This window comes from Trichechus manatus, unplaced genomic scaffold, assembly GCF_000243295.1.
Source record: "Trichechus manatus latirostris isolate Lorelei unplaced genomic scaffold, TriManLat1.0 scaffold00076, whole genome shotgun sequence".
Lineage (NCBI taxonomy): Eukaryota > Metazoa > Chordata > Mammalia > Sirenia > Trichechidae > Trichechus > Trichechus manatus.
The window spans coordinates 2,098,252-2,121,525 of record NW_004444012.1 but is presented as its reverse complement, the minus strand read 5'-3'; the positions used below and the strand labels follow the sequence as shown (position 1 = coordinate 2,121,525).

Sequence of the window (23,274 nt, the reverse complement as noted above, 5' to 3'; positions counted from 1 at the left end):
CTGTTGAATTTGCTTTGGGTTCCTGGTGCACTTCATGGCGCTGAGCCTTAACAAATGATCGATGTCCATTCTGCTAATCCGTCAGTACCTTACTTGACAGAAGGGCCTGGCCACTTGTCATCATCATTTTCTGTTCAAATAGAGGAAGAAATAAAAGCCCAGCTGTTACTTGGCAAGGGGGCAATGGTGGTTCAGTGGTAAAATTCTCATCTTTCGGTTGGGAAACCTGGCTTCGATTCCCAGCCGATGCACCTCATGTATGGCCGCCAACCGGCTGTCAGTGGAGGCTTGCATGTTGTTATGATGCTGAACAGACTTCAGCAGAACTTCCAGACTAAGACGGTCTAGGAAGAAAAGCCTGGTGATCTTCTTCTGAAAATCAGCCAATGAAAACCCCATCGACCATCATGGTCCGATCCTGTTGTACGTGGGGTCACCATGAGTCAGAGGGCGGTTTGAGAGCAGTTAACAATCACACGGCAAAGTGCTATGGGTGGTGACCATTTTAGTTAAAACATACAAACAGGAAACCATATACCAAAGGCCACTGACTGTTTATTCCAAATAACAAGTGCCTGGATCCTGGCCACATTTGGGAAGCTGGACTGAGGTCATTGTGGTCATTCTGAATAGCTTTTCCTAATCCAGTCAGAAAGTGTTTAAGAGGTGTAGATTTTCCAGCCTCAGCATTAATCTTCATGTCCCCACAGCAGAGGGTTCCAGGCCCCTTTGCTGCTTCACAAAACCCAGATGACCCACAGCTAGTTTTCGATGCAAGAAGGAGAACATTTTGACTTCTGGAAACAGATCTTCTTTGGGAGAGTTAGCAGGGCTATTAGGGGTTTTTCTTGGGTGATTACAGCTTCCAGTAGCAGGAAGGGTCTGAAGAGTGTGATGTGGTCTTGAGAGAACATCAAGAACTTCGATCCTAGGAGCTCAGAATACACACAATTTACCAGTAGAACAGCCTGAATATCTCCCCATGGCACAGCAAGCCCATTTCCAAATAAGACCAATGACTGACCCGAAATGAATAAGCTCTAATTGTCTCTACTTCCTGGCCCGCCATCCCTTCTGCCAGACTCACTGAATGACTGTGGGTCACAATTTACCAAGACTCGGAATTCTGGTGAAGATACATGTTTTAAAGGGTTTTAACTCAGCTTCAACTTCCTCCACATAGGAAAGGTTTTAAAATTTATGAAAACAGGGGTCCCTTTGACCCAGAGGTATCAAGTTCTTCCTTTTCTCAAGCATCTACAAAGACCCATGCTCTTGCCATCAACCATGGGCCTCTCGAACTTGATGGAGAGAAAGAGTTGCTTCCCCCATTGTTATGGCTCAGATGGTGTTTCTGTCTTGACTGGCGACCTTCACCACCCACCTCCAGTCCATGAATCAAAATAAAGAAATTACAGATTTTCTGTTGTTAAAAAAATCCAGGCTTCCTCCAACAAAGTTCAGCATCTTATCCGGGTTTTCAGAGGACATTCAAAAGCAAGGATCCAATCCCAATGGTTCTTCCAGATGAAAATCCATGGTCTTTTGCATTGTACCTGCGGGCTGCCCTTGGCTCTACTGTGGATAAACAGTTTGATCCAAAGCCTCTGTATTTTTATTTCTACAGTTGTGAAATGGGAAGAATGTTCTCTGTGTAACCTAACCGGTCTCTGACACAAGTGAGAAGATAAAAATATAAGTGCCTTGAGTTCTTCAGAGGATAATTACAACCCTTATTATCATAACTCTTAAGTGTTAGATTCAAAATCGGTTGTTAAACATTTATCAAAAAGGTTCAGCTGTTTGCCCCTTTTTTTCCTCCTTAATTTACTTCCCCTCTCCTCCAACCTTTAGAATTTATGGGTCTGGGTAGAAAGAAGAATATGAAATTCTCCCATGAAAGGCCCTTACCAAGGGGGATTCTCCTCAGAGTTACAACAGAGCCCCAGGTTTTATGTGACTTTCTATACTTATTCAAATCCAATTGACTTCCTGGTTGCTTCATGAATTAATGGTCAAAACTTTTTACGGTGACTATGCAAACTTTTAACTCTTGAGAAGTATCTTGTTAGCATTTAAGATCTACCATTTACCTATTATGGGGGCAGTGATGATTCAGGGGTAGAATTCTCGCCTTCCATGCGAGAGGCCCGGGTTCGATTCTTGACCAACGCATCTCATGCACACCTACCACCACTCTGTCAGTGGAGACTTGTGTGTTGCTGTGATGCTGAACAGGTTTCAGCAGTTTCCAGACTAAGATAGATTGGGAAGAAAGATCTGGAAATCTATTTCCAAAAATCAACCATTAAAACCCTCCGGATCACAATGATTTAATCTGCACCGGTCACAGGGGATGGCACAGGACCCCATGCTCTGTGCATGGGGTCCACATGGGCCAACTCAGCAACAGCTAACAAACAGCAACAATGATCTTATTAAACACTTACCAGCCTTTTAATCCCACACTTGATAAACATGAAAATCTCATATCCTCTTTAAATACATTTGAAATTTCAGAATAAATATGATTACTAAAAATCAGTAAAAATATTTATGATATTGAATATACTTTTTCAGTCCACACTTGTTCCACCTGCCCAGAGGTTCTGATACGATTCCATGGGGGTAGGCAGGCTGCTCTTGTTGACAGTCCCCACTAGAAAAGGATTTTTTGTTTTCCTAAATCTTGTAAAGATTACTTCCAGCAAGATACTGTCTTCCTGTGACACGCCGCCTTTCAAAGATACGAGGCATTTCACACCGTGTAATGAACTCTTCACTTGTTTATGATGCAACTTAGTTTTGCAGAGTGAGTTGAGCCTTTCATGACTTATGCTTTTACCTGTCAGAGTACAGAAGGGCATTTACAGATACTAAACGCAGGTTCTGTTCCTTCTGTTTTGGAGAATGTGAGTTCCCTCTTCGAGGCAAGTAGGATCCACCTATGAACTGTCTCCATGTGTTCATGGGGACTTGGCGTGCCACTGGATAGCTAATCATTTGTAAATACAGCTTCTTTCTTATATTTTTGTTGAGTTATTGGAAGTCATCTTTAATAAACAGATACCTTCCAAAAGTTTTGAAATTTTTTCCTGCTTGCTAAAGACTACGTTGTAAAGTTCCAGTTACTAGTTCCAATCCAAACCTCAAAGAAGAGATATGTATTAGAGAAGGAATGAAAAAAATCTTGATTCACTCAGAATAATGGCAGATGAAAGAGATTTCAGAGTATGGAGACTTGAGTCAAAAATAAAGGAGCCTTCCGGATAACTTCCTTCTTTTCTATAGCTTTTGGATTTGACTGAGGGAAGATGGAAATGATCGCTACAGTCCCCGTTGAATGCTGTTATTAGCAAACGACTGGCATGCAGGACTCAATCACAGCAACAGGATGATCTGTGATCAGTCTTCAGATGCTAATTCCCACGTGGCCCTTCTGTGTCATCTGTAGAACATTCTTCTTGTAAAATAATTTAATGAACTTCAGATTTCCTGTCTCACCTAAACAGACCCATAAAGTAGGATTTCTCCTTCACAAAAGAGATTAGTATCTAAGTTAATAGCAAGAGCTTATTACCTGGTTCACCCCAAATCTTTGCACCAAAAAAAAAAAAAAAACCCAAAAACAGAAAACATTACATCTGATATAACAGGAACTCTCTAGTTGTGTGGCAGACACAATTAGACACATCTATTTGTCAGACGATGTTTCTCAAGCCACTAAGATATTGGTAAATGCACTGGGGTAATTGTTTAGTAGGCGGTAGGTACCCCACTGGACCCGTGGTGGCGCAGTGGTTAAGAGCTAGCGCTGCTAACCAGAAGGCTGGCAGTTTGAATCCACCAGCTGCTCCTTGGAAACCCTACGGGGCAGTTCTACTCTGTTCTATAGGGTCGCTATGAGTCGGAATCGACTCGACAGCAATGAGTTTGGGTTTTTTGGTTTTCAGGTACCCCATTAACCTTGTAACCCTGTAATCCAGAAACAATTCTCTTTCACTTCTTTTGTGGGGTACCTGTATCTGAGGGTGACATGTAATATCAAACTTTTTTTTTTTTCCCCCAGAGTGTCAATCCGTATCTGCAAGGACAGAGATTGGACAATGTTGTCGCAAAGAAGTCGGTTCCTCACTTTTCCGATGAGGATAAGGACCCAGAGTAAAGTGAAGATGCTGGACAAAGCCCAGTCTGCCCATGAGGCTCAGTGTTGTTTATGTGCATGTGCTCTGAAAGCCCCTGGGAATGGCGGCATGTTCGTTATGTAGATGATAAGGGGTGAAAAGCAGCTGTATTTCTGATATTGCATTGTCATTGATTTTGATGGCTCTGCTTTCTGCCAAAATGGAATAAAAAAAACTTTTGCATGTGTGTGGACCTGCAATGAACTTTAAAATGAAAATACATATGTCAACAACAATAAAAAGCAGGACTGTGACATGTCCTCAGATACGTTGCAGCTTAAAATCGTGTTTTGGGCTGTACTCTTTCGGCCAATTTTGTAAACAGCATTTGATTTTGATTATCTAGTTCATCTGGCCCTTGGGTGTTATTGCACACCAGTAAATGATACTGTACTCACAGGAAGAGCTGACCTGGTTCACTGGACTGTATCTTTTTAAAAAATAATTTTCAATTGGTTTTTAACGATTGATATACAATATTATGCATGGGTCTTAACTATTCGATTTGATAACTTTTCGACAGTTGTATACACCTGTGTAACCACCACCCCAAACAAAGTGGAGAACATTTACATCACCTCAGAAGGTTCTTCCATGCCCCCTTTCTGTCAGTCCCTGCCTGTCCCCAAGAATGAACTACTTTCTGATTTTTGTGACCACCCTAAGTTAGTTTTGCCTGGTTTAGAATTTCATACAAAGGCAAAATCCTACACACGAACTCTTTTGCATCTGGATGTTTGTTTCATGATGTTGAGGTTTTTCTGCTTAGCAATGGCTCATTCCTTTTCATTGCTGAGTAGTATTCCATTGTCTGAAGGTACCACAATTCACTGCTCCATTCTCTAAGTAGTCGTTGTTTGCGCATATGAGTGAGGGACCTTGATGATCTGATGGGCATAGACCCTCCTGAGCACTTGGAGGCCGGCATCCGTGAGAGCAGAGAGCAGTCCATTTGGTTTTCATCATGGACTCTGAAGGCCTAGGGGTTACAGATGGTAAACAGTCCCAGATTGACATGTTCTTTTTAGTGCTTTCTTTTTCTCCATTGCTGTACACTTTCTGCTCGCAGTGTGCCTGCTTATGGCATTTCTCTTCCTAATTTTTGCCTTCTGTGTCACAGCAGAGCCTAGATAACCAAACGTCTTAGAGTCACATAAAGAATAACAGCAGACTCCAGGGAGCGGCCTGAAGTAGGCTCTTTGATGAGGACTGTGATGCTGATTTGGGCTGCTCTGAGATCTTTTTTCTCCTTCGTATTTCCAGTTCCTCAGCCATGTTCTGGACTGTATCTTAATAAATGTTTGTGCAAGCATTAGTGTGTGAAGTTTTTTATTTACAGCCTTATAAAAGCAATGCCTTTGTTTAATAGAGTACCTTCACATGTGATCGTATCTGATCCTAACAATTATGCTGTGAAGTAAATGGGGGCTGGTATTATTTTTTTTTCAGAGTATTTTATTGTGCTTTAGCTAAAGGTTTATAGAGCAGGTTAGTTTCCTAGTCTATAGTTTATGTACAAATTGTTTTATGACATTGGTTGCAATTCCCGCAATGTGTCATCACTCTGTCTGTTACTACCCTGATTGCGCGTTTCCATTCGTCCAGTTTTCCTCTCCTTTCTGCCTTCTCATCTTTGCTTTTGGGCAGATGTTTCCCTTTTGGTCTCATATAGATGACTGTTCTAAGGAGCACTTTCCTCATGGGTGTTATTGTTTATTTTATAAGCCTGTCTATTATTTGAGTGAAAGGTTATCTCTGGGAGTGGCTTCAGTTTCAAGTTAGAAGGGTGTCTAAGGGTCATAGTCTCGGAAATTCCTCCAGCCTCTGTAGGACTAGGAAGTCTGGTCTTTTATATGAGTTTTGTTCTATGTTTTTTTCCCACTCTAACCAGGACTTGATATTGTGATCCCAGTCAGAGAGGTTGGTAGTGGTAGCCGGGCACCATCTAGTTCTTCTGGTCTCAGACTAGTGGAGGCTGTGGTTCCTGTGGTCCATTAGTCCTTTGGACTAATTGCTTCCTTGAGTTTTTGGTTTTCTTCACTCTGCTTTGCTCCAGGTGGAAGGAGACCAATAGAAGTATCTTAGATGGCTGCTCGCAAGCTTTTAAGACTCCAGATGCTACTTACGAAAGTGGGATGTAGAACATTTTCTTTATGAATTGTGTTATGCCTACTGACCTAGCTGCCCCCTGAGACTATGGTCCTTAGACTTCAAGCCCAATAACTCAGTCCTGTGAGGTGTTTGGTTATGTCTGGAAAGTTTCCATAACTGTGCCCCCTATGTGCTCTATTTTATATATGAATAGACAGCACATACAAGTATATATGTAGAAAGAACCATAGCCAAACCTATGTAGCCATGTGAATGTACTCCCACGTACCCTCCCACACCTTGCAGGATTTAATATTTTATAGTGTTCACAGCAGTTGACTTTTATTCTTATGTACCTCTCAGTGTCTTCCCTTGCCTTGGTCATGTTGTGCTGCCTTCCCCCTTACTGTATATTGCCTTTCCCTTCAGCAAAGTTAACACATGTCTACTATCTAGTTAGTGATTTTCTCTCCCTCCCCCTTCCATCCCTGGTAATCACCAAAGAATGTTTCTTTCTGTGTGTCAAACTTATCTTGACTTTTTATAATAGTGGCCTCATACAATATTTGTCCTTTTGTGATTGACTTATTTCACTCAGCATAATGCCCTCCAGATTCATCCACATTGCGAGATGTTTCACAGATTCATCATTGTTCTTTATCGTTGCATAGTATTCCATTGTGTGCATGTACCATAGTTTGTTTATCCATTTGTCTGTCGATGGGCACTTAGGTTGTTTCCATCTTTTTGCTATTGTGAATAATGCTGCAGTGAACATGAGGGTGCATATGTCTACTCATGTGATGGCTCTTATTTCTCTAGGATATATTCCTTGGGGTGGGATTGCTGGATCAAATGATATTGCTATTTCTAGCTTTTTAAGGAAGTGCCATATTGTTTTCCAAAACGGTTGTACCATTTTGCATTCCCATCAGCAGTGAATAAGAGTACCAATCTCCCCGCAAACGCTCCAACATTTGTTATTTTCTGTTTTTTTTTTTTTTTTTTTTAATTCATGCCAGTAATGTCAGGGTGAGATGGTATCTCATTATAGTTTTGATTTGCATTTCTCTAATGGCTAGTGATGGCGAGCATTTCCTCACGTGTCTTAGCCACCTGAATGTCTTCTTTGCTGAAGTGTCTGTTCATACCCTTTGCCCATTTTTTAATTGGATTATTTGTCTTTTTGTTGGAGAGGTGTTGGGTTTTCCTATCGATTTTAGAGATTAGACCTTTGTCGGATATGTCATAGCCAAAATTTTTTTCCCAGGCTGTATGTTCTCTCTTTTTACCCCTTTGGTGAAGTCTTTTGATGAGCTTAAGTGTTTAATTTTTAGAAGATCCCATTTAGCTAGCTTATCTTCTGGTGTTTGTGTATTGTTAATTGCAGTTTGTATCCTGTGTATACCATATATTAGGGCTCCTAGTGTTGACCTTATTTTTTATTCTATGATCTTTATAATTTTCGATTTTATATTTAGATTTTGATCCATTTTGAATTAGTTTTTGTTTGTGGCATGAGGTATGGGTCTTGTTTCATTTTTTTACAGACGGACATGCAGTTTTGTCAGCACCGTTTGTTGAAAAGACTGTCTTTGGACCTTTGTCAAAGATCAGGTGGCCGTAGGTAGATGAATTTACATCTGGGCTCTAGATTCTGTTCCATTGGTCAATGTGTCTGTCATTGTACCAGTACCAGGTTATTTTGACTACTGTAGCTGTATAATAGGTTCTGAGGTCAGGGAGTGTGAGGCCTCCTACTTTGTTCTTCTTCAATAATGCTCTACTTTTCTGGGGCCTCTGAAAAAGATGATTTTTGGTTTTAATAAGTGCACATTAAATCGAAACGTAAATGGTTTGTCTAATAGAAATGGCTTGAGCATATTAAGTTAACAGGTGAGTCCATGTCCTCGTGATATAAAAATGAAGAAAAACATTGGCACCTTTTTCATAGCCTGAGGCGTTTTTTTCCTAGATGGTTTCAGCAGGCAATTTCTCCACATCACATAGCATGATTTCAGAAGCACTTTTCCCACCTGTTTCCAAAAGATAGTCCCCTCACATTCTTGAGACATAGAGCTGAGAGCTTCTACGCTATCAGCTCTGTGGTTTGTAGCTATTTTAGTTCTACAGGGAGAACTGTGACAGCCGGAACTCAGTGGGATTGCCTTGTTTTGACGGGTGTTGCCAGTTTTCTGCCTTTGTCAGCGTGCGGTCTTACCACTTTTCTATTGCTGTCTGTTAGTGGAAAATGTTTGAGTTTTCTTTCTCTGACAGATTTCTGCTTTACACGGGTTCTGACTTCCTCAGGTTTTACTGTATTTTATACCAATCTTCAATCTCCTAGAAAATCCAAATGATATATTTTTCTCTGAGATTGGGCAGAAGGAAGAGAAAATAGCTAAAGGCAGATGGTTTAAGGTCACAGGGAGGGAAGAGAAGTCATTCCCAAAGGCACTCGTGGAGCACGGAGGGGTAGGTGAGGCCACGGAGGGGTAGACCACAGAGGGGTAGACCACGGAGGGGTAGACCACGGAGGGGTAGGTGAGGCCACGGAGGGGTAGACCACGGAGGGGTAGGCGAGGCCACGGAGGGGTAGACCACAGAGGGGTAGGCAAGGCCATGGAGGGGTAGACCACAGAGGGGTAGGCCATGGAGGGGTAGGCCACAGAAGGGTAGACCACGGAGGGGTAGGCGAGGCCACGGAGCCTGTGTTTGGCCTGTTTGTCTCCTAAGTGTTCTTTTCCCTCCCCTAGCTGTTCTCTGAGTAGCAGGTTGGGTTTTCCAGGCTTCTTGGTCAGCTACCTTCTGATTGCGTTAATTTGAGGATACTGAGGGGATAGTAGACGGTGGGAAGATGGGAGAAACGAGGCCATTTTCTTTCGCTCTCAGCAGTTATTCTTCTCTGAGGCTCCACCTTTTTCCAGACAGACCTGATGCAGCTCTCATTCCTGCCAGGTGACCCTGGTCCCTGGACTCCAGTCACATTGCCTCCTCCCTGGAGCCTGCAGCCCAGGGAGGCCATGGTTTCTGCCATATTGTTAATCTCTGGGTTGTTTCACCAACCTCTTCCATCATTTGTGCAAAAAATTTCCTAGATTAAATTTCCTCTATTTGAAAGCTTTCGAGTGTTTTCTCTTTTCCTAATTGGACCCTGATTGATACAGTTATCCATGGGGAAGATCAAGAATTAAGTATTGTGGGAAATATTGAGGACAACCACTGTGGGGAATACGACAGGATAGTGCTTCTTGATCTTTAAGATGAATGTAGTTCACTTGGGGATATTGTTAAAATGCATACTCTGATTCAGTAGGTCCAAGGTGGGGCCTTAGACTTTGCATTTCTTACAAGTTCCCAGGTGATGCTGATGCTGCTTAACCATGGACCACACTTCCAGCAGCAAAGAGATAGAGAATTAAGAAAAGATGAATGAAAGTGGTTGAACTGTACTACGAGCCCAGTTTAACTTAGTCTGGATTTGTAAGGACTCTGTCATCGTTGTCACTCAACACCCTGGGAGAAAAAGCGGATGAGGTAAACTGTGAGAGTAAGTCTTACGGATTTGGCACTTGGTGGGACAGCAAGAAGTCAAAGATTCTAAAACACCAGAGAAGCCAACACTCAGTTGCAATTATACACTTCAGGCTTTAGGCTTTCTAGTGGGTCGGGCTGAGACTGATATTCTGAGAAAGACAAAAGAATGAAGGAAATGATGTCAACCAAAATAAACTCCAATGGGTATGAAGAAAAGAAGAGGAAAACTCAAGGAGTTGGTAGTCAGAGGGAAGCTGGGTATGAATTCTTGGCAAAGGAAAAATTTCAAGTGACAATAAATGATGTCTAAGTTGTGACAATTACAGTTAGTAGATAGAGCTGAGGAGCCCTTGTGGTGCAGTGGTGAAGTGCTCAGCAATGTGAACTGACCAGCTGCTCTGTGGGAGAAAGATGTGGCAGCCTGCTTCTGTAAAGATTTATAGCCTTTGAAACCCTATAGGGCAGTTCTACTCTGTCCTACAGGGTTGCTACGAGTCAGAATGGACTCGACGGCAAAGGATTAAAAAGAGCTGAAAGAAGGTGAAGTGCAGTGGACTATAGGAAGAAGAACAATCTTGAGGTCAGGGGACAAAGACGGAATCATGAATGTGGTAGGTGAAGTCTTAGAGGGGAAGGTCTGAGCAGGCAAAGCTCTGTGCAAAGTCAAAGCTGCCTAGCACGCCTATAAGTGTGGGGTAAACCCGAGATCCAAGAACCCCTGACACGCAATAGAATTTTTTGTGCCTATGCACACAACGGAGTCCCTGGGTGGTGCAAACAGTTAATATATTCAGCTGCTAACTGAAAGGTTTGAGTTTGAGTACATCCTGAGGTGCCTTGGAATAAAGGCCTGGCAATTCACTTCCAAAAAAATCAGCCATTGAAAACCCTTTGGAGGTCAGTTCTATTCTGTCATGTATGGGTAGGCATGAGTCAGAATTGACTTGAGGGCAACTGATATATGCACATACGGATTTTTTTTCTTCTGAAAAAGTTCCAGCTTTTCAAAAGAATCTGTGACCCACCAAAAACATTAGAAATCACTGCTGAGAGAAATAGTATAAGCAATGTCAGCAGTCACAGAAAAATATAAAAGTTCATTATGGGAGGCTCTTGATAAAGAAACGAGGGTAGAGTAATTATATTCTCTTACACAGATTTCAAAAGGAGATTATAATCCACAATAATCATCAATGGTTTCTAAAACCATTGGGTGAAAGACAAAGGGGTTAATTCCTAACGGGTAGATCAGATCAGAAGCACCCGAAGCCACTGATCAATCTTAACATCAAGAAAAAAGAGACAAGCAGATACTATGTGCCTCCTGGTGGGATCAATATGGAGCAAGGTCAATGAAATATTTTTGCCAAAACAATCTAGTTTGAACCTCTAGATTTAACTACCTGTTAATAGAAAATACGGAGCCCTGGTGGTGTAGTGATTAAGAGCTCAGCTGCTAATCAGAAGGTTGGCAGTTCAAATCCACCAGCCACTCCTTGGAAAACTTATGGGGCAGTTCTCCTCTGTCCTATCGGGTTGCTATGAGTTGGAACCAACTCAATGGCACCCAATGACAACAACAACAATAGAAAATACAGAGGGTAGAAAAACATGTTAAAGACACCATAGGGATGCAATCAGCAAAATCCAGAATGTGGGAAGCTCCACAGGGCAAGTGACCAAGTTTTTCAACAAATAAATGGCAAGGAAAAAAAAATAAGTGGGGAACTATTATAGACTTAAAAGGCTAAAAAACATGTGAACAAAATACGATCTGTGGATCTTATTTTTATCCTGACTTAAACAAGATAAATGAAAAACACATTCATCACCCATAACAAGAGAGGAGATTGAAAAGGTAATAAAAAAAACTCTCAACAAAAAAAGCCCTGGCCCAGATGGCTTCAACCAAACATTCAGAGAAGAGCTTATACCAGTACTACTCAAACTATTTCAGAACACAGAAAAGGAAGCGACACTTCCAAATTCATTCTATGAAGCCAGCATAACCATCATACTAAAACCAGGCAAAGACACTACAAAAAAGAAAATTACAGACCAATATCTCTCATTAATATAGACGCAAAAATTCTCAATAAAATTCTAGCCAATAGAATTCAGCATCATGTCAAAAATATAATACACCACGACCAAGTAGGATTCAAAACAGGTACGCAAGGATGGTTCAACATTAGAAAATCAATCAACAGAATCCACCACATAAATAAAAGGAGAGAAAAGAATCACATGATCATCTCAACTGACACAGAAAAGGCATTTGACAAAGTCCAACACCCATTTCTGATAAAAACTCTCAATAAAATAAGTCTAGAAGGGAAATTTCTCAACATAATAAAGGGCATCTATGCAAAACCATAGAAAACCCAAAAGACTCCACCAGAAAACTACTGGAACTAATGGAAAGATTCAGCAGAGTAGCAGGAGACAAGATAAACATACAAAAATCAGTTGGGTTTCTATACACCAATAAAGAGAATGATGAAAAGGAAATCCGGAAAACAATACCATTTATAATAGCCTCTAAAAAAATAAAATACTTAGGAATAAATCTAACCAGGGATGTAAAAGACCTATACAAAGAAAACTACAAAACACTACTGGAAGAAACCCAAAGGGATCAACATAAAAGGAAAAACATACCATGCTCATGGATAGGTAGACTCAACATAGTGAAAATGACAATTCTACCCAAAGCAATTTACAAATACAATGCAATCCCAATCCAAGTACCAAAAATATTCTTTAAAGAGATGGAAAAACTAATCATTAACATTATATGGAAAGGGAAGAAGCCCCGGATAAGTAAAACACTATTGGAGAAGAAGAAAGTAGGAGGACTCACACTACTAGACCTCAGAACCTACTGTACAGCTATGGTAGTCAAAACATCCTGGTACTGGTACAATGACAGATACATTGACCAAGGAAACAGAACTGAGAATCCAGAAGTGAATCTATCCACCTACAGTCACCTGATCTTCGACAAGGGCCCAAAGTCCATCAAATAGGGAGAAGACAGTCTTTTTAACAAATGGGGTTGGCAAAACTGGATGTCCATCTGCAAAAAAATGAAGTATGACCCATAACTCACGCCATACACAAAAACTAATTCAAAATGGATCAAAGATCTAAATATAAAGCCTAAAACTATAAAGTTCATAGAAGAAAAAAATAGGATTAACACTACAGGCCCTAATACACAGCATTAACGGGATACAAACCATAACCATTAACACACAAACTCCAGAAGATAAGCTAGATAACTGGGATCTTCTAAAAATTAAACACTTATGCTCATCAAAAGACTTTGCCAAAAGCATAAAAAGAGCACCTACGGACTGGGGGAGAATTTCTGGACATTACGAATCAGACAAAGGTCTAATCTCTAAAATCTATAAGAAAATCCAACACCTCTACACAAAAAGACAAATAATCCAACTAAAAAATGGGCAAAGGAAATGAAAGGCACTTCACCAAAGAAGACATTCAAGCCGCCAACAGACACATGAGGAAATGCTCATGATCACTAGCCATTAGAGAAATGCAAATTAAAACCACAATGAGATACCATCTCACCCCAGCATTACTGGCACGAATCAAAAAAACAGGAAATAACAAATGTTGGAGAGGCTGTGGGGAGATCGGAACTCTTATGCACTTCTGGTGGGAATGCAAAATGATACAACCATTTTGGAAAATGATATGGCACTTCCTTAGAAAGCTAGAAATAGAAATACCATACGGTCCAGCAATCCCACTCCTAGGAATATATCCTAGAGAAATAAAAGCCGTCACACAAATAGACATGTGCACACCCATGTTCATTGCAGCACTGTTCACAATAGCAAAAAGATGGAAACAACCTAGATGTCCATCAACAGATGAATGGATAAACAAACCATGGTACATACACACAATGGAGTATTATGCAACGATTAAGAACAATGATGAATCTGTGAAACATCTCATAACATGGATGAAACTGGAGGACATTATGCTGAGTGAAATAAGTCAATCACAAAAGGACAAATATTGTATGAGACCACTATGGTATAAACTCATGAAAAGGTTTACACACAAAAAGAAATGATCTTTGATGGTAACCAGGGATGGAAGGGGTGGGGGGGAATACTAAATAGACAATAGATAAGTGGTAACTTTGGTGAAGGGTAAGACAGTACACAATGCTGGGGAAGCCAGCACAGCTTGTCCAAAGCGAGGTAATGGAAACTCCATAGACACATCCAAACTCCCTGAGGGACTGAATTGCTGGGTGGAGGGCTGTGGGGACTGTGGTCTCGGGGAACATTCAGCTCAATTGACATAACACAGTTTATAAAGAAAATGTTCTACATTCTATCTTGGTGAGTAGTGTCTTGGGTCTTAAAAGCCTGTGAGCAGCCATCTAAGATACTCCACTGGTCTCACCCCTTTGGGAGCAAGGGAGAAGGAAGAAAACAAGATACAAGGAAAAGATTAGTTCAAAGGACTAACGGACCACAACTACCATGGCCTCCACCAGACTGAGTCCAGTACAGCTAGATGGTGCCCGGCTACCACCTCTGACTGCTCTGACCGGGATCACAACACAGGGTCCTGGACAGAGCTGGAGAAAAATGTAGAACAAAATTCTAACTCAGAAGAAAACACCAGACTCACTGGCCTGACAGAGACTGGAGAAACCCCGAGAGTATGGCCCCCGGACACCCTCTTAGCTCAGTAATGAAGTCACTCCTGAGGTTCGCCCTTCAGCCAAAGATTAGACAGCCTCATAAAACAAAACAAGACTAATTGGGCACAACAGCCCAGGGGCAAAGACTAGAAGACAGGTGGGAACAGGAAAGCTGCTAATAGGGAACCCAAAGTTGAGAAAGGACAGTGTTGACATGTGGTGGGTTTGTTAACCAATGTCGTAAAACAATACATGTACTAACTGTTTAATGAGAAACTACTTGTTCTGTGAACCTTCATCTAAAGCACAATAAAAAAGAAAAGGACATTGATCAGACAATTGGGGAAATTTGAATAGGGACTAGATATTTGATGATATGTAGGTGTTACAAGGTATTGTGGCTATATTTTTAAAAGAATCCTTATTCTTAGGGATAAATATTGAACTTCTTACAGATGAAATCATCTGGGATTTGCTTTAAAATAATCCAGTGGTGCTTGGGGTGAGGGGGGCAGATTGGTAGCATAGATGAATCAAAATTTATCATAAAGTGTTGAAACAGAGTCATGAGTATATGGGAGTTCATTGTATTTCTACCTCTACATTTGTGTATATTTGAAATTTTCCACAATAAAACTACAATTGAAAAACAGATTAACAGTTTCCCTACAGTACTCTGTAAGGAAGTAGCTGAGGTATCCACAGGAGAGAAAATCTGATGGTTGGGTGGGGGAGGTAGGGTTTGAACTGGATGGTGAGGTGTCAGAGTGCCTGGACAGAGAAGAGCTGTTCTCAGAAAATTGAAGGAGGCTTGGAGGCAGTAGATATGGAGACCTCTACCAAACCGATAGACTCAGAAAGGTCTTTTCTTTCTGGGTAGGATCTGGACTTGCAACTATAGCAGAAACACACTGATTTTCCTGGGAGTGGGGGAAATCCTTACCTTACTCCCTGGGGTCTTTCAGTCTTTCCACCATGTTCTAGGCCAAGGATCTTTGAAACTGAGAAAGTGGTTGTAGCCGCATGTAGAAACAAGGGAAGAGTATGCTCTGCACAGTAGCCAGAAGGAAGTCATATGGTGCCATCACCATCAGCCATTAATCCTGATGGAACTCCCATTGTGGATGTGGCCAGCTGGAGGCCCTGGGGAGCACTTACACAGCATGAGTATAGCCCTAGACCTGGAGCAGTTTACAATGGGGCCATTTTAGAAGATTATTTCTTCCAGTCTTGCTGCTGGGACACAACACAAGTCTGCTGCATGTTTTCCACAGTGTGAGCCAAAAGCTAGCTACCTTCTCGTCCACCTCTAACCGCATACAAAGCGAGCCACCTGCCGGGTCAGCAGGCTGAGTCTTCAAACAATGGCTCTTCAAAACGCAATTGCCTCCAACAACGCAGAATGTTCCAGGATTCACCTGGGATTCTGAGAGGACCAATTCTGAGCTTGAAGCATTTCTGCCAAGGAGATGGGGTCTCTCTCGGTTGGGCAGCTACCTGAAGGGAATATGACCTTGGAAAACTGGCGTCCTCCACTTGATCCACAATCTCACACTCACTGCCCCACAACAAGAAGCAGCATGACCACCACCCGCACATCCCAAGTCTTCTGGGACAGAATTCTATTCCTTTGTTCAACGTTCAAGGAGGACCTTTCCTGTTTAACCAGCTAGGCACAAAGGCAGCAGAACCATTCTTTTCTCCTCTTCTTTCCTTTGAAATCTTTCAGAGACACCAGGCTTCACCTATAAACGTTACAGGTGCCAACCATAGACACAGCCTAAGGACCTGGGAACAGAAATCTCCAGGTCTCCTGTACCTGCCACAGAACCGCATGGTGGTCACCAAGGTGCCACTGCCTAGGCCCGGGCATTGGAGGTACCCCTTTCATTGAGCACCTGGTGGGTCATTTCCATCAGCTCTTGAAAGCAGCTCCTAGAATGTTGTTCATGAGAGCTGTTGAAAACCAGACCTACCTAAAGAGGACCATATCTTGAGAAAGGCTGAAAACCTTCTGAGGCTTGGGTTTAACAATGGCTTGGGCACATCAGGATTTGGGGTTGCTTGTCTTCACATACCTAACTTTCTCTTTCTAAAGGAAAAAGGAGACTGTACCCTGACTATTTGGCTGTCAGGAAGCTCTCCCAAAACAGTTTGGTGGCTTATTTGTAGATGAATCGGAAACATATGGAACAAATTTCCTCCTAAAGTACACATGGGTTTGGCAATTAAAAGAAAATGTGTTGAATATAGCCGACTTGGTGGCCAGAAATCCCCATGAGAAGGCAGGGGCCACTAAGAATTATCTTAACTATTTAGTGACAACTTGATTGCTAATGGGCACAGAAGGAGGAAATGGAGAGGAGTTTGTGGATGGCACACCGCGGCCTTTAAAGTTTATAAGCAAAGGCAGAGCATTTGCAAAGATTCTAGTGGAAGTGCGCCCTCGAATGTGGGTTTAGATGCGTATTAACTTACAAGTGATAAAGTTTTGTTTTTGTTTTTGTTTTTTTTTAAGAAAAGAGCTGCTCCAGGATGGGCTGGAATAAACCAAAACACCAAACTCATTGCTGTAAAGTCGATTCCTACTCACAGGGACCCTACTGGACAGAGTAGAACTGCCCCATAGGGTTTCCAAGGAGCGGCTGGTGGATGTTGAACTGCTGACCTTTTGGTTAGCAGTCAAGCTCCTAACCACTGCATCACCAGGGCTCCTGGGCTGGAGTAGACAGACCTAAAAGCATATCCTAAGACACTGAATGTGCTATGATTTGATGAATCTAATGTGGCAGTAGAACTTTCCAATCAAGTCATTCCTCCCAGTAGAAACCAAAAATATATATGCAGGAAACACAGAAATATTTGTAGTAGCTCTTAGAAGAGGCTATTGAACACATGAGGAGTGAGAAACATCTTATAGCCATTTGGCAACTGCAGTGATTTCCCCACAAGCAGGCCACATAGGAATTTTTTATCTTTTGCTATCACGTTCCGTTGTACGACTCATCACAGTATTATTTTCGGTGTCAAATACTGATCTCTGCTCTGGAGTTCCGAAGTCTTATGCGAAGATGTGTTAAGACATAGATTCTTCCCTCGTGTAGTTTATAGCATGGTTGATAAAAACAACTCATCAGCAAAAATACATTCTTATTATGTGCTTGATCCGGTATCACCACAGTGTAACAGAGCAGTTAGGAGCGAAAACTTTGTAATTGGATTTGCATTTGACCTTGGGTTCTGCCGCTCCCAAGTTGTGTGACTTTGAGCGAGTTACTTAACCTCACTAAACCGTAACTCTTTCATCTGCCTAATGGGAAAAATTATACTCACCTCATCACGTGCGGATAAATTCCCTGCATTACAGCCCCTGTATTAAACCTGGATTTGGATGTCACATTCGGAATTAGTCAGGTATCAGCGCAAGAAACAAGTTATTTACTTTGACTGTTTCCAGATGAAAGGGATTTCATGCAAGGAACTAGGGGCTTACAAAATCATTGGATGATATGCAGGAGCAGGAGGCAGGGAGCTACTGCTGGGTTTAACCAGTTTAAAATCATCATCATATCTGGGAGCCGCAGGTAGGCAGCAGAGGGTGATTTCACTGCCACCACCATACTGCTACGAATGCCGTGTGACACCCCCAAAACCAGTGTCTTGACACAAGAATGCAGCAACTGTCTCTCACAGAAGAAGCAGCAGCAGAAAAATAGCTTCTTTCTCTTCCACCTTCAAAATCTTGTGGGAGTGTACCTATTGGGTGTTCCAGTTTGCACCCAGAGCTCTACTCGCCAGGAAGTCAGGTACATGTAATTTTTAGCTTTCTATCCCCTGCAAACAGAAGGCACATAGAAGCGGATGGAAAGAGAGGCTGAGTCCCAGTTGACTGGATCCAGTATCTAAGGCACTTCTTGCAGAGCGCAGGTCCCTGGGCTGCCTAAACGGTTTATGTTCATCTATTAACCTAAAAAGTGTGGCGGTTGGAACTCACCCAGCGGTGCCACAGAAGAAAGGCCTAGTGATTTGCTTCCATAAAGACTACAGTCAAGAAAAGCCTATGGAGTAGTTCTACTCTGTAACACATGTGGTCACCAAAAGTTGGAACTGCCTCTATGGCAACGGGTTTGGTTTGGGTTATCACAGAGTTAGCGTACGATAGGGCCTTAAATGGTAACTGTTATTAACGAGTCCCTGGGTGGTGCAAATAGTTAACACCTTTGGCTGATAACTAAAATGTAGGCGGTTTGAATCCACCCAGAGGCACCTCGAAAGAAAGGCCTGGTGATCTAATTCTGAAAAATTAGCCATTGAAAAAACCTATGGAACACAGTTCTACTCTGACACAACATGGGGTCACCGTGAGGCAGAGCTGACTCCATGGTAACTTTTAAAAAAATTAGTATGACTTTTAATAGCTATACAGATTTAAGTCAGCATTCATATATTATTCTTAGAAGTGAAGGCAGCCCTCAGATTTTCCTCATTTACCCTGCCAAACATACAATCAAGAAATATTATCATCTATATTTTCCATCTAGGGATAGTCAAAGCACAGGTAAGTTGAATGCTCTGTCAAAAGTTAGTGTACACATCAGTTGTTCTGATTCTCAGTTTCGCCATCAGTTCCCTAGATTATGTTGAACCCATCTTATAATAGTTTCAAAGAACAAAGCGTGGGCAAATGACAATTGGCAGAGTTTTAGAGACTATTTTTCCCAGTTTTCTTGTCTGATAAAAGAAGAAAATGTGTTATAAAGAAGATGAGTAGTTGTTCAAAGTCGTGTACCCAATGAGCAGCAAAGATGTAAATCAAACCCAAGTTTTATCATTAATAATCACACAGGAACCGCCCGCCACCAGATATACATGGCATGAATAAAAAAGGTAAAGATGGAGCCTTGTATTTATAATGTTTCAGTATGTTTTGGGTTTTTTTTTGTTGAATTTGGGGTTGGGCTTTTAGCTTGTTTATCCTTCACAGCTTTTGGAAGCTTTCCATGTGGATATGCTATTTTAAGGATTGTCTGACAGAAGAATCATGAATTATGTTTAGCTGGCACTAGTTATCCAAGAAGGACTTTGAAATCAGTTAATCATATCCCAGTAGACTCTGAGAGAGGCTGATACAGGGGAGAGGGAGTTATTTTATCATAACAGCAGATGAATTTAGGGAGTGACAGGGGCCAGTGGAAGAGCTAGAAAGAGACTAGAGGGATGCCCCCACATTCTGTTCTCTTGCCCCACCAACAACCAGTGCAACAAGTCCAAATCACTTTTTACATATACCTCCACACTTGACTCATCAAAGATGTCTTCAATAGATTCACACTCAAACCACATTGCAGCATTTTTTTTAATAAAGAGGAGGATTGAAAAATGTGACTATAATATTCTATTTTTACCAATAGATGTATGCAATACAAGACACTGTCAGCAGCTAATACTGTGTTCATAGGTTGGATTGTGATGGTTAAGGTTGTAGGTCAACTTAGCTGGGCCATGATTCTCAGCAGTTTGGCAGTTATGTAGTGATGTAATTTGGCAGTTATGTAATGATGCAGTCATCCTCCATGATGTGATCTGATGTGATCAGCCAATCAGCTGTAAGGGGAGTTTGCTTGGGGATGTGTCCTGCATCCAATATATATATGGACATTCTGGCAAAGCTCATTTGCTTGTTCTGGATTCTGAATCTGTCTTGTCATCATCTGACCTCCTGTTCTTAGAACTTGAGCCAGCAGCCTGCCACACTGCCTGCCTATCTTGGAATTTGTCAGCCTCTGCAGCCTGTGAGCCAGTGGCCTGCCGTCTGACCTACCGATCTTGGATTCATCAGCCTTCACAGCTATGTGAGTCAGGAGAAGCCTCCAGCCTGATGCCTGACCCACAGACTTGGGCCTTGCCAGGCTCTACGCTTGCATGAGCTATTTCATTGAGATAATTTTCTCTCTCTCTCTCTCTCTCTCTCTCTATATATATATATATATATATATATATATACTCCACTGGTTTTGCTTCTCTAAAGAACCCAGCCTAAGACACAGATCAACAAGGCATACAACTAAAACTGTAACATTCCAGAAAAAAGGATGTTCAGATGCTCTCACATGAAATTTGACTTCTCGCACATCATAAGAAAAAGGGGTTTTTTGGATATATGTTGTGGAAACTAGACAGAGTAAACAACTTTCTGAAGAAGCCAGCGTGTTTTCCTCCTGATTCACTGTGGATGTTGTTATGGGTTGAATCGTGTCACCTAAAATATGTGTTGTAAATGCTAACCCCTATACCCGTGATCTAATTTTATTTGGGAATGAGTTTTCTCTGTTATGTTAGTGAGCAGTATTACTGTATGGTATGTCTAGAGCCAGTCTCTCTTTTTTAGTATAATTTTATTTATTTTGTGGTGGTTGTTGGGAATATACACAGTAAATTCAACAATTTCTATATGTACCATTTAGGGACATTGATTACATTCTTTGAGTTGTGCAACCATTCTCACGCTTGTTTTCTGAGTTGTTCCTCCCCCATTCACACAAACTCACTGCCCCTAAGGTTCCTATCTAGTCTTTCAAGTTGCCGTTGTCAATTTGATCCCATATAGATAGTTCTTAAAAGAGCATAATGCTCAAGACAGACATTTTTTACTAGTTAAGCTAAACTATTGTTTCGTTTTAAGAAAACTTCAGGGGGTATTTTGGTTTAAGGTTTAAACTTTATCTCAGGGTAATAGTTTCAGGGGTTCAGCCAACCTTCATGGCTCCAGGAAGTCCGGAGTCCATGAGAATTTGAAATTTTGTTATGCATATTCCCCCTTTTGATCAGGGTTCTTCTATGGAATCTTTGATCAAAATGTTCAGTAATGGTAGCCAGGAACCATCCAATTCTTCTGGTCTCATGGTAAAGCAGGTAGTTGTTCATGGAGGCAACTAGCTACAGATTTCATACCCTTCTTCTATTCCTGACTCTCCTTCCTCTGTTGCTCCAAGAGAATAGAGAACAATTATTGTGCCTTGGATGGCTGTTTGCAACCTTTTAAGACCCCAGGCACTTGGCGTCAAACTAGGAGGTAGAACAGAGGCACTAAACGTGTTCTTAGGCCAGTTAACTGGGATGTCCCATGAAACCATGATCCTAAACCTCCAAACCAAGGAACCAAATGCCATGAGGTTTTTGGTTGTACATAAAGCCACCTCAGCAGCTACTCTTTTTTTTTTTTTTTTCTTTGTTGTAGCCATATCTATCACACAACTTTTGGCAATTCAGCTTTTTTACAGGTGTACATCGTATTGACAGCAATTACAATAATCAACTGTGCAACCCTACCTTTAATCCATGGGAATCTCTTTGGAGATATAAAAAGAGAAGATTAAGCAAAGCAAGCAGACAAGCAGAAATGAGGGAGGATAAATGCCAAGCCACATGAAGATCACCAAGGAGCCAAGGAATAGACGCTCCGAAGCCAACGGAGAGAGAAAGCCTTCCTTTAGAGCCAGTGCCCTGAATTCGGACTTCTAGCCTCCTAAACAGTGAGAAAATAAATTTCTGTTTGTTAAAGCCATTCACTTGTAGTATTTCTGTTATAGCAGAACTAGATAACTAAGACAGATGTCTATATGAATATTTCCTTGTAAAATAATGCAAATGCACAACAGTTAAACATTCAGCTGCTAACTGTCTGCTTGGCTGTTCTAACTCCCGCAGCCTCTCTGCAGGAGAAAACAACTGGAGATTTGGTCCCGTAAAGATTACAGCCTTGAAAATCCTATGGGGCAGTTCTACTCTGTCACATGGGGTCACTGTGAATCCAAATCGACTCAACAAGCTAAGGCAATTTACAGATTCTTCCTACAGAATCAATTTACATATTTTTCATTACTTCTGTTTTTTTTTATTGTACTTTAGATGAAGGTTTACAGAACAAAGAGTTTCTCATTAAACAGTTAGTACACATATTGTTTTGTGACAGTGGTTAACAACCCCACGACATGTCAACACTCTCCCTTCTCGACCTTGGGTTCCCTATTACCAGCTTTCCTCTCCCCTCCTGCCTTCTAGTCCTCGTCCCTGGGCTGGTGTACCCCATTAGTATTGTTTTGTTTCATGGGGCTCTCTAATCTTTGGCTGAAGGGTGAACCTCAGGAGTAACTTCACTACTGAGCTAAAAGGGTGTCCAGGGGCCATGCTCTTGGGGTTTCTCCAGTCTCTGTCAAGCCAGTAAGTCATCACTTCTATTTTTAAAAATTTTTTTTTAAATATTTGATTGTGTTTTAGGCGGAAGTTTACTGAGCAAATTAGTTTCACATTCAACAAATTGTACGTGAAGTGTTCCATGACACTGGTTGCAATCCCCACACTGTGTCAACACTCTCCCCATTTCTGCCCTGAGTTCCCCATTTCCTTTCATCTGATTTTCCTACCCCTCCCTGCCTTCTCATCTTTACTTTTGGGCAAATATTGCCCTTTTGGTCACATGTAATATTTTGTTCTACGGAGCACGTTCCTTTCGGGTGTTATTGTTTATTTCATAGGCCTGTTTATTGCTTGGCTGGAAGGTGGTTTCCACCTGCAATTCCAAGTCAGAAGGGAGTCTTAGTGCCAGAGTCTCAGGGATTCCTTCAGTCTCTATTAGGCCAGTAAGTCTGGTCTTTATGAATTTGATTTTTTTCTTCTACATTTTTCTCCTGCTATGTCTGGGATTCTCTACTGTGATCCTCGTCAGAGATGGGAAAAATCACCACTATTTTTAATAAGTAACTTTTCTTT

General features: G+C 41.5%; 1 protein-coding gene across 1 annotated transcript in view; it reads left to right on the top strand.

Moving 5' to 3' along the window:
* The window catches only part of SCG5 (secretogranin V), a 73,272-nt gene extending 67,685 nt beyond the window's left edge, over positions 1-5,587 (top strand). Inside the window, exon 5 of the mRNA XM_004380597.2 lies at positions 4,070-5,587. Within this exon, the coding sequence (XP_004380654.1) occupies positions 4,070-4,165 (96 nt within the window). The 3' untranslated portion in view covers positions 4,166-5,587. The remainder of the gene's footprint in view (positions 1-4,069) is intronic.
* The last annotated feature ends 17,687 nt before the right edge of the window (positions 5,588-23,274 follow it).